The 12431-nt window shown below is 42.4% G+C and overlaps 1 protein-coding gene across 1 annotated transcript; it reads right to left on the bottom strand.

Moving 5' to 3' along the window:
• Positions 1-571: 571 nt before the first annotated feature.
• LOC104407857 (SH3 domain-containing RING finger protein 3-like) lies at positions 572-12116 on the bottom strand (the record flags this gene model as incomplete). Its single annotated transcript, XM_010017247.1, has 4 exons — positions 11961-12116; positions 8272-8372; positions 4110-4280; positions 572-822 (listed from the first exon to the last, which is right to left on the bottom strand). Coding segments are annotated over exons 1-4 (679 nt in total), but the record flags the coding sequence as incomplete, so codon positions are not given.
• Positions 12117-12431: the final 315 nt, after the last annotated feature.

Genomic DNA, 12431 nt, shown 5'->3' with positions numbered 1-12431 from the left:
ATTGTACTCTAGAAAATAGTGCTGTACATCAGAAAGGGAATCTAGAAAGAAGAGAGGCCCCCTGGTGTGAGAAACTTATTCTTATTTCAAAAAGGTGGAAGTACTTTTCAGATCTTTTGCTTTATTGCTAACACCGGGTCCCATTCTGCTTAATAAATACCTTTCATCCCTGAAGCCCAGTGAAATACTTCTTAATTTTAAGTCTTGAATTACTTGCCCTGCAATAAGGGCAGTATTTTTCCATCAGCAAGCCAACCGGACTCAGAACTGTTAATCTCCTCACTATGCAGGGTGCTTGCTTCCACTCAGATAAATTGTATAAATATTTGTAAACATTATAATCTATTTCAGCTGTAGCAACAGAACAATCTGATAAACACAACGTGGTTCCCAGAGATCAATAGAAACCCATAAATACTACAAGCAAATAAAACATACTCTATTCCACATTGACTGAACTGTGACTGAAACGAGAAAGAAAGCTTCAGGGATGGGCAGACTTGAAAGGCTTGCACTCAAGGGGTACGACATCAATCCTGCCAACACAGGGCAAGAGGCACTGTGCACATACCCATCTGCATGGCGTTGCGGGTCTGGCTGGCTGGCTGCTGAGCTGAATACCTCAAGCAGTTATTCAGCTGTGGAGAGGCCGCCTGTAGCTGGGGATGTGTCTGAGGAGCAGTGATAGGAACAACCGGTCTGACAGCCGTGGCAACATTGGTGTGACCAGCCCCGACGGGGTGGATGGCTCCTGGGGCTCCTTTTGTTGCTGGAGCTCCCCCAGCTCCGCTGTTCCTGGGCTGCCCAGCTCCCACTGGCACCCTGCATGGAGACAAGGCACAGCATAAGCATGCTGCAGAGACACTGATGCCCAGCCACAATGCTGATAAGCACCCTCAGTTACGTAAGGGTTCAACATGATACCCTCTCAGGTGTTAAAGCAAACTGAGATACAGATATATATTTATCTTCATAGGACACGGTTGTAAGCATGCTGGAGGACATTTTCATGCCCTTATTCCATGGGAAGATGTGCAGGGTAAAAATGGAAAAGATAATTTTTCTCATCACATTTTTCCTTAAGCCGCATTTCTGTCTGTATAGTTTCTAGTAAACCCACAAATCTAAATTCAGAAGAAATGGATATCTCCCAAATGTCGTTTCATGTGCCAGAGGCTATTTTACAGGCACTAATGGAGTGATAATTAAACCAGACGCAGACATCTTTTCTTAGGACCAAACCTGCATACGGCCCCACAGGGGGAAAAGAAGATGGATAACACCAAATCTGTGTGTGGCTATTGCAGAGGACTGTAAAGCAGCAGACTTGGAAGGGCTTGTCTTGACCGAACACTTACCCTATTGATGTAACCAGGTCCAGCTTAGACTTGCTAAGGAAATGCAAAAGGGAAGGGAATGCAGCTGACCTTACTGAAAAGGAAATCCAAATGATAATCAACCCCTCTTTCATTGCTCATTTAAACTGTATGCATAGTTTGTATTTCATCTGGGTGACTGGGGAGACTTCCTATGCAATGAGTTCAGCCTAGAGCAGGTCTTGGTCCTCTTACCACTGAGCTAGAAACTCTCTGACCAGGGCAGGAGGACACTGGGGAAGACAGAAGGATACCAATGGGCAGCCTCAGTTGCTGCTCAGCAGCTCTTTCTCCGAGTTTCTCATTCAGGTTCCTGAGTAATTCCTTTGCCAACAGTAGATGCCATGAAACAGAGGGATCATTTTATGCTGTTCTGCTCTCCTGGGCTGCTCCATGTGCCAAGGTCCTCCTCCAGGAAAGGACAGCAGAGGCGATATGATACAGAACAAAGTGTGGTGGAGAAAATGGAAATGAGACAGTGTTAGCAAGAGAGGAGAGGATAACAGAAAGGGTAGAAGACCAACCTATGGGGAGTGGGATTGTGTGAATTTCCAGGGTCCCAAAATTGTTGTGTGGGAACACAGAGAGGAGAAGAGCAGCAAGAAGGAATATGCTGAACAATCTGGTCTGTTTTAGAGGACATGAAACACAGAAGAAGTAACCCTAAGAAAAGAGTGGAAAGGAGAAGAGCCGAAAGAGTGAAATTCTGATGGAAAGAGACCAAAACACAGGCTGGAAGGTATGGTCCGAAAGTGCAAAAGATAACCATCCCCTCTGCCCAATCCCTTCTCCTCCAGAATCACAGAAGGAAAACCAACACTGGTGTCATTGACTTGACCATCTCATGGTACAAGGTTTGCCTGGATTACATTTTGCTAAATGAATCTATTTTGGTTCTTTTTTTTCCTTCAAATTTTTTTTGATCAGCCTCCAGGTAGAAAAAAGCTGGGAATCCCACCAGATGGAAATCTTGACTGTCTGTCATCTGCTGTGAAGAGCTGGCAGGGTAGCAGCAAGGTTCAGCTGGAGCTGACTTGGCCATCTGCACTAGATTGAGTTTGCCAGAAAAGCACACCTAATAGTCCACTGAGAGTTGTGTTCTGGCAAACATGCACACTGACAGGTACAGAAATGATCTGTGGCTTCCATGGAGCTGGACAGATGCTGGATGTGGCAATTTTTCTCTGTTACCCTGTGCCTGTCTGTCCATCTTACGGATTTTGTCCTTTTTCTACCATGCTCTCCTCACACATGTGCTTTGGCAACTTATAAATCTAGTTCTGTGTTATTAAATTCACAGGCAACTTCTTCTTGGGTTTTGTGGGGAGTGGCAGAACACTAGGTATGAATCTAATCCTTTGTTGTCAAAGGGGAACAAAGTAAGTTGAAAATGCAGCAAATAGGAGATTTTGTTGCTATCAGATTTTCCTTGCTGTTCTCGCTGAGGGTGATTTACACAGGAACTTAATTAACTCACAGGATCATAAATATAACCATAAAGCTGCTTGCTGGTGTTGTGGAAAGCACTTTTGCCCTTTAGCACTTCTCTGTCTTCTTCTAGCTGTGACATGCTGCATTTAATAAAGTCTTGCTGATTCAGATCACCAACCCTTCAGCACAAACTTCTTTACTAATTAAGGGCTGAAAAGGCAAGGAGTGAAGGCAGCCAAGGAGCTTTATAAAGTCAGGTAAATACGTTTAAGTGATGAACAGTGAAGAATCCATGAATTAATGTGTTATATTTTTAAATGAGAGGCAACATTAAGTCTGTCAGCAGGCTTAGTTATCGTCTTCTAACTTCTAACTGCTCTTAACTTTTGGTCTTGCTCATTCCACACATTACAAACTTGACATAAACTGAAAATGGAACGAACCTGGATCAATTTTTCAAGATCAACACTGTCTGAGCTGAGAGGCACCTTTCCCTGGAAAAGATGGTGGAGACTGTGCATGTGGGAGGAGAGACCGAGAGCATATGCGCAGTGAGTTCGGTTTGCAAACCCACGGTTGCTCTAAAACAGATATGGGTATACACATAGCAACATTTAGCTGCAAAGAGCACGTAGGGCAAAACAGTCTGTGACATACTGATGAACTTTTTCCTCAGCTAGAGCCCACTTCTCTAGAGTGGGCTCTAGATCAGAAATAACCTTTGATTTGGTGTTGTCCAGTGCCCAACGCTGACAAATGGCATTCCTCCTCAAACATGCTATTCTTTTCTCATCTTCTGAAATTGAGACAGAGGTAGCTAAAATCAGATAACTCTCCTGATGAACTCTCCTACCACTTCTGAATTTTAACAGTTTAAACATTAGTCCAGATCTAAACAATTCAAGATCTTTGATATGAGAAAAACAAAACCTACATGAAGAGCTACTGAAAAGCAAGACAAAAGCATTCCTTAGTTTGTTTATCCCTGTTACATGCCCATTAGCTTTATAACAATAAAAAAATCAAAAGATTCTTTACAATAGTAAAACCTGCGCTCATCAGACTTCGCAGAGTCAGAGGTTGTAAATGCCATCATCCAACCCTAGTGAAGTCTTCTGAGAACATGGAAAATTCCAATGCTAGAAGAAGTAAGTTTCATTACCCCAGGCTGCAATGCCACCAGAAAATTTCTGGAAGGGGAATGCAATTTAAAAGCAGAGCTACATTGTTATCAGCAACCTCCAGATGCAGCATCCACCTCAGCCCAGCTCAGGCTTATCCACCTTGGCCAGTGGTCCTCACCTTGAAACAGGTGTCACATAGTTGCCTGGGAAGACACCGGACATTCCGCTCCTCAGAGACGTCCCCTTGAACCAGCCGTCCTGGCACTTCTCGATGACCCGGTACATCTCACCTTTGCGGAGCTCCAGCTCGTCGTTCTTCTGAGGCTTGTAGGCGTACAGGGCTAGGTAGCTGTGGGGGAGGTCACACAAGAAGAAAGCACACAGCTGACAACAACCACTGCCTGTCCCACTTGGTTTGTCCTACCCCGCAGAGCAAAAAGTCAGTAGAGACACTGCTCAGAAACAGTGGTTAAAAAGAAACATCATTACAGCATACCAACCAAGTAACAGCAGAGACAAGATCAACTGGATGCTAAGGCAATAAGGGAATAACTAATCAGAGTAAAGGGAGGGAGTAATTTAAAAATTCATAGGACATCTCACTCAGGGCACAACCAAAGCAGAACACTGCCACAAAGCAGTGCCGAAGGACTTAGCAGGAATTTCAGAAGGATAAGGCAATTACAGAGACAGACAGGATAACCAGGATTTGAGTAGGAAGGCTTTGCAGAGTCTAACATCTGGATGAAGTATACATTCATATGCTTCAGGGTGGGAGCCACTTCTACTGTGGATTTCCAGAAGAAACTTTTCTTATGGGTAAGATACTTCAAAATCATTTAAAGCAGCTTTTCTTGCAGCTTTCTTGATGCTATTTATGCTGGCCAGTTTTAGAAACAACACACCAACCTGTTCTGATCTAGTTTGATAATTTCTGTATTCTGTGGGTAAGCCCAAAATTGACAGAGACCAAGTTCTGCAAAGGGATTCTTACAGTAGAACTTGGCTTTGGATGCACTGCATGGAAGTATTCTGATAAATCTTTAATAAGGGACCCAATATGTGGAACTTTTTATTTATTTAATTACAGGTTTTATTTATTCCCTTTGTTTAGAATCTTTCTTTTTATCTCTCTTTTGTTCTTCCGTTACTACTTCAGGGATGTGTCTAATGTTGTGAAATCACTACAACTTAAAGTCCCTAAAGATATTCTCTTTGTTTAGAGAGATCCTTGTTGAAAATTAAGAATGATTGCTTGCACTTTGGGGAATAATGGAAAGTTGGGATAGGATAAGAAGAGTGCATACATAGAACCACACTTTCTTTGCAAATATCTTTGTGTGTGTGTGTGTGCTGTCACCTTTCTACAAATGCAAAAAGGGATTTCTGGCAATTCTTGATTGTGCCTTCTTGTTTTTTTAATTTTATTTGTGCTTTACAGGCAGTGCAGAGAGATTAGGACAATGGGGAAACACTTACAGACAGTGCATTTACACTACAAAGTGTGGCAGAATGCTCTTAGGCTTGGTGGAGTGGGTGAGAAGAGGCTTGCTGCTCACCTTATGGCGGTGAACCAGGGAAATAATGAAAACTATAGCCATTGTGATTGTAGACTTGCAAATAAAAATTATAGATGGCTTTTTACTTCTGCTCCCCAGGAAATATAATTGAGGAATAAATCCTGTTAGTTTTTCTGATTCTGCTCCTTTACGGTACCTGTAGATTTCCTTATTTTTATTCGGAAAGTAGTAAATAAACAGCAGTAATGAGCAGAATATGAAATATTTGGTAACAGCTCCTTGGGGCATGCTTAGGCTCTGTTTACCACATGCATGTGGTACAAAGACCAAATCAGAAACTGTATTTCATTAGTCAACAGATGGGAGAAACCATCCTGCACATCCTTTGTTCAGCCTATACAATCAGGTGGTCCTGAACAGGTCTGTAGCTGTTCACCTGATGAAAATCATGAGGCTACATATGAACTGAAGAATATTAAATTGCATCACCCTGATGTGAAATAAGGTTGCATGCTTCAGTGCTAATCCTTCAGCACTGCACTTTGATAGGACATAATGGAAAGTGCCAGACTGCACTCACTCGAGGGAGCAGAAAGTGTGGCTTTGACTACCCCTTTTTAAGTTGCTGCTTATACAAGGCTATGCATAAAGCAGTAGGTCAAGGACAGAGCATTTAGACAGACTCACTTAGCCCTTTTCCCAAGGCGCTACATGTAATAATGTAATTTACAAGTTGAGATGCTGGAAGAAGGTGCAAGGAAAATTACCTTAAGTGGATCATAGGCTGCTTTCCCTTGCAACTATCTCCAGCTTTCCTACTAGTTTCTTTTTGTTCTTCCCTGCAAATTCCCCCAGCTCACCCTCCATTAAACCTGAATATCCAGTATCGCAGTGAACTTAAACATCTTCTGGAGAGAGTATCAAAATCCTCGCAGAGACTTAAAGAAGGTGTACAACAGCCCATGCCAAAACTGACCAAACTCTGTATGGCTAAACTGATGAAAACTTGTATGTGATGATGACATAGCGTAACCCTGGCACAATGGAGGTGATCAGTGCTTTCCTTATGGACCGGTGATCCCACCACCTATGCAGGGCAGGGAAGATGCCTGTCCCTCGGGGTGCTGGGGTGCTCTCTATTAGTCTGCAACAAGTAGGGGCTTCTCCAAACCCTGTGATAAGCCCAGCTTGGGTCCGCTGCCTAGCCATGGCTGGCATTCCCACTCCATGGGGACAGGCATATGCCCCATGTGCAGAGAAAGGGGGCTATGGGAGAGTTGGTGGGATGACTGCTCTCATACATGATTGAAAATTTGAGTGCAGGCAGCTTCCCTACCCAGAAAGTGTTTCAGGGCTTTTCCTCTAGCATGGAATCAGGTCTAGTAGTCCAGTTTGCTGAGACTAATTTTGCCTTAAACCAAAGCCTTTGGACTTGGATGTGTTTCACCATTCTCTAGATTTTAGGTGTGAAACTTCACCAGCAAACTCTCTACAACTGAGAAGAAAGTGTTAAAATCATCTGAAATCTTGCAAAATGTAATAGCAAGTTATTCTGGGCTACATGAAACAGTGAGGCTAAGGGTTAGGGAGCACGACCTAAAAGAATCCAAAATGTTTATTAAAAGTTCCCTAAGTAAAGGCCTAAGTGAGAAGATGGCTCATGTTCTTGGCCTCGCAGAGTTGCATGTGACTACTTATAATGCAGAAGCCCCAGGGCTCTGTCTAGGGGTGTACCTCCCCAGTTCTGCTACAGCTTTCAGATGACGCTTCCTCTTTGACGGGAACTTGGCTCGCAAATGCAGAATGGCAGACCGGATTACAAGGCTGCTTCACAAGGGAGAAGCGTGGAGGGAGAATGGGAGACTTGCTGAGGCACAGAGGCAGAGGCATTGCCAAAGAGCTGGAAAAGGTTCTGATTCAGCAATTAAATAGTGGAAATACTGCCAGTTACTTCTTCCTAGTCTGAGCAACAGTTGAAATAAATTTGTACCCCGCTATGTGCCACGCAGGCTGCACAGAGTGACCAGAAGATGATGGTAAGACCTCTCTAGTGCAGTCTGTGATGTGTAGTACCCCTCAGGTATGAAGATCTCACCTTAGTAGCCAAGAACAAGCTTGTTTTGATTCTGTTCCAACTCCTCTATCCTCCTTAAAGCAGGTTTGCTATGCTATTTCAGGATTTTGTGAATTCAGACCTTGTTTTAGCCATATCATAAAACCGTAAAATACCAGTGTGCATACGTGTGTCTATGTAGTTCTACTGCTTTCACAAAGTATATGTGATGAGAAGAAAGGGTTCAGTAGTTTAACTAGACAGGTACCAGATAAACCAACCAGGCTAGAAGAGATTTATTATAATGACACTCTTTTTGTTCTGTATCTAGTCAACCTTCTATTATTCCACACACTATTCAATAAGCCTATATGCCAGTGATACGAAGTTCATTCATTGCCTTTATTTATGGCACTGAAAAAAAAAGCAATTGGGTAATTTTTTCTGGTTAATGATGAATGGATCAGGTGTTTGATTGCATGGGACTACACCTCTTTGAGAGCTCTAAATGAAGGAAGTTTTTTTTCCTAGCTGAGAGGAATTCCATTTACTTCACAGTGATTCATACAGCTGTAATAAATACACCAGAAGTCTAAAAGGGCTCAGAGAGAAAGGACAAAGTTTTGCTTTTCTTTACTCATTTTTCAATTTCAGTAGAGGCTGTGTCATGTATGAAATTGTGATCTGTCTCTTTTCAGAATGCTCCAGAGCTGACATTCAGGCTTTCGGATTTCATGACTAGAAACAAAGAGTACACAGCTGCTTACATATTGAGGGGGAGCTGGACCTTCGGTGATGTTCCCTGATCTCCAATTATTGCACTTGTCCTGGGAGCAGCCACTGTGGCTGTTCCAATCAAAGAGGAATCCTGAAAATACACAAAGAAGAAAATACAAAGATTAAGATGAAGCCCATCATTTCCTAAAATGCTATCAGGGGAAGGCAAAGAGGAAAAGCACAGAGGAAAAAAAAAAACCTCACATTTTTATCAATTCCTGGACCTTTTTACTACATTATAAAAGACATCTTTTAGTCTTACACATTCCCAAAAATACATTTCTGGCACAAGGGATATTAGGTTATCAACAGCATTTTCATTTACCCGTCAGAGAAATGTGGTTCTACCTTGTGTGCAGATCTTAAAAGTTTCAGAACACAAAACTACTTGACTACTTTGTAACACTAGCTCAACATGTGTATCTCTACAGTAGTACCTTCTCCGATAAAAGTAACCTTTTTCCCTCAAAAGCTTGTTTAAAAATTTGTAGTCTTTTGGTTAATGGCTATGGATCTATGGAGAAGAAGATACTACTAAATTTCCAAAATGTGGTCTCATCTATATATACTGTTTTTATCATCAGGAAAGTTCCTCACCTTAAGAAAAAAGGTGACAACACAAGCCAAAACAGGAGTTCCTCTGGACAGAGAAAGTAGGAGTCCACTCCACTTCTACTGCAGCAAGTAAATCCCTACTCTCATGTAAAGAACTGGGCAGATCTTTTTCAGCCATTAATGTTGAAAGGCAATTCTAAACATAATAATTCATTTTTTCAAAGCTTAATGCTCTGTGAAAGTATGTAGGACAAACTCCTTTGAGTTGTCTCACCGAAGTCCTCATTCATCTATGTCAGAAATGAATACTGACTGGAAACTTCTCCTGAAGTAATGCAAAGGCCTGTAACAACAGATCTTGCTGCGAAGACAGGCCAAAACTGGGCTGATGGGACAAGTAATCATTTACTTGAGCAAAAGGCTTTTTTAGTAAGTCTAACCAAATGCTGCATGCACATCCATATGCAGAATGGCTTTACAAGTAGGGTCTGAAGTTTATGCACAAATTGCAGGTTCAGTCTGTTACATACAGCAAAGACTCGGAGCAGTTTGCAGACTTTGAGTGCAGCTTTCTGTTTCCAAATGCTATCTAATGAACAGTAAATATTGATTTACTTTGGGAACAGAAACACAGGGACATTTTTTGCACTTACAAATGGCACCGAATTAAACCAAGACACAGAAAAACCAAGACTCACACTGCTACTTAATTAATGGTTTTCAAGGTCACCTGATTCCAAAAAAGCCTACGTAATTATTAGTGTCATGTCTCCTCAGTCTATTGCTAAGCTATATCGCTTTGCTGTATATTAACACAATATCATTAGGAAATCATGCAGCAAAATATGAAGACACTGCTCTGTGATTCCATGGCTTTTGGCAACAAGCAGCAAGCTGTCTCCTCTTTCACTGACATATATGCTCAATCACAAAGTTGAACTGACAAGTACATCTCCTTTTTCTCATTATTTCCCCTCACTTTCTGGCTGCTTGCTCAAACACAGAAGGTTCCAGGCAGCTCTTAGTCCTATGTGCAAAAGTAAGCGTTCTTTCCAGTTCTGTGACTAAGGCTTTATTAATCCTGCCTGTCACATCAGTGAGATAACATCAACCTACAGAAAAAAAACCAACCCACTAAAAAACATAGGCATAGCTGCAGAATGATTCCTCATTTGTTATTTTGAGCTGGTTAATGGGGTTAGGAATTGTGGAAGATGCTGGGCAGAAAGACCTGCCTCATCCAAGAAGTCTGATTCAAACTTCTTCATGTTGTGCCACCAGTGTGTGCCTGCTCTGAGCTAGAGAAATTGGCTCCAAGAAAACAGATTGGTCCCTGCCCTTTCTTGGTAGGACAAACCACTTTGGTTTTACCTCGCAAATAAACAGAGCTGAGTGAACAGCCTCAGGCTGCAAATGGAAAGGCCTGTTTGTGCTGACAGTGATGGCTTCTGTGTCTTCTATATTACTGGAAGCATAAGCCCAAGTACTTTCCATGTGCTGTGACACTTGTACTAACATACAGTCCTAGGGGTTAAGAAATCATGGGGTTTTTCCCCTTGAATAATCCCAAAGAAATCTCCATAGTCCTGTATGTCCTCTATCCATCTGACAGTTTTTTGCCCATGGCCTGTTACTGTAATACTGCTGCATCTGGTGCCAGCCTGAACCCTAGAAACCATTCATTTTTTGCCACTTTGTACATCACATGCATCCAAACTCTAAATCAGTGCCCACTTCCTGATTGTGCTCCAGTTTTTCTTTAGCTGCTCTCCACTGAAGGCTTCGACATGATGGTGCACTTGCCAGTCCACCTATGACCCCTCTTTTCATCATCAGGTTTTACTCCACAGGACCTGCTGGCCTTCCTCTGCATTGAATTCAGCTCCTCTGTTCACATCTTGGCGTTTACTTTCTCACAAGCATTCTGCTCTTCAGCTTCATCTGCCTCTGTGCTCCTTGATGAATTCTCTTGGTGGCTGCCTGATTGCTACTATGCATCTGAATGTTCACCAGCTTTGCATTTAAACTACAGTCCCTGACATGTTGAAGGCTTTCTAAGCCTCCCCTTTTAAGGTCCTGTTCTCTTCTCTCTCTTACGTATCAATAATTGGCTCATACTGTAAGATACAATATTGCTAGATTATTTTGCAAGATAATATCTACAATAAAATTCTGAAGACATTTTTTTTTTTTAAGAATAATCTCCAATTTCTTCATATTTTTGGTTACTTTTGTTGGAAGTTTACCTTTCCACTTTTCATTCCCACAATTTCATGTGGGTTTAGCCAGTAACACTGATAATCTTCCCAGACAACACAGCAGGCCTTTCTCCATCACAGCTGGTAGCAGGGCTTAGTTTGGTTTTCTTCTTTATTTAGCCCTGGAGCCAGGTTTTACATTTGCTGTTGTGAGCTAAGGAACAAGGTACTAAACGTGTCCCCCTCTCTTCATCTGCTCAGGGAAACAGGAATCTGAGACAATGCACTATTTTTTGTTCTCTGCTTTGATACCATAGATAGGAGGTCCATGTGCCACATCCTTTCTTTCTGATGGCACGTCCCTGTGTTATCCACCTTCCTGTGGCACCAGGCATGCGAATACAGCCATGTGCAGGCACTACATAGGGAGGGCTCAAACACTGCAGCATTTGTGTCTTAATCCTTCTCCACCTCTGCTATTCACCATTGCTAAGCCTTATCTTGGAGGGGATGTCTATGGCAGCCAGGTTTTTAAGAAGCACGTGGGCACCTATTGATAAAAACAGGCACCTTACAGAGTTTTCTCAGGGAGCCATTAAGAAGTACTTCACTGTCTGCTTCCCACGGATTTTATTGCAATCTAAGTAATAAGAGTCACTTCTGAAAATGCCATTTGGTGACCCTATCTATCTCTATGAGCCTCTAATGCCTCTAAACATTTGGCCATTGAGTTTCCAGACATGACCTGCTGGGTAATCACACTGTATTACACCTCCTGATTAGGAAGCTGTTTACTCTAATGGTGGCCTGCAGTTTTCTGAACTAGACACTGCCAACTTTCATCCCATTTACTTAGACCACTAAACAGCCAAATCTGACTTCTTCATGCTCCCACTCCAGTCTGGCATTCTCTGAGTACCACTTACCGCTGCTGATGTTTTCAGCTCAACAGCAACAATTCTTCTCTTCCAAGGGACAATACAGCCCCAGCTGCCAGCCAGCAGGGAAAAGCAGCTGCATGAAGGCATGCTGAAGACCGCCTCCACATACTTCTGCACTAATTCCTGCTTCTTGGTGCCCATTAGTAGCACAGCAATGTCACCTGTACTGCAGAAAGCTAAATCTTGAGTAAAACTTGTAGACTATACACATGGACACAATGATGCTGCATGACAGATATCTCACTCCTAGCTCCTGCTGTGCACTCTCTTTTTATGAACAGCTGCTCTGCTGTAGTAGGTGATTATGTGCCCATGGGCTGCACAGTAATATAAAAGGACTTTTTGTCTTTTGTATGTAAGCACAACAGCCTCCTCATGACCACTGAAACACAACCTCCCCCTGTCCCCTAACACTTATGCTAATGTCATAGCATCATAGAATCATAGAATCATAGA

The sequence above is a fragment of the Nestor notabilis genome, unplaced genomic scaffold (assembly GCF_000696875.1).
Source record: "Nestor notabilis isolate BGI_N333 unplaced genomic scaffold, ASM69687v1 scaffold11256, whole genome shotgun sequence".
NCBI classification, from domain to species: Eukaryota; Metazoa; Chordata; class Aves; order Psittaciformes; family Psittacidae; genus Nestor; species Nestor notabilis.
Note: the sequence above shows the minus strand (reverse complement) of the source record. Positions and strands in the feature narration are given on the sequence as shown.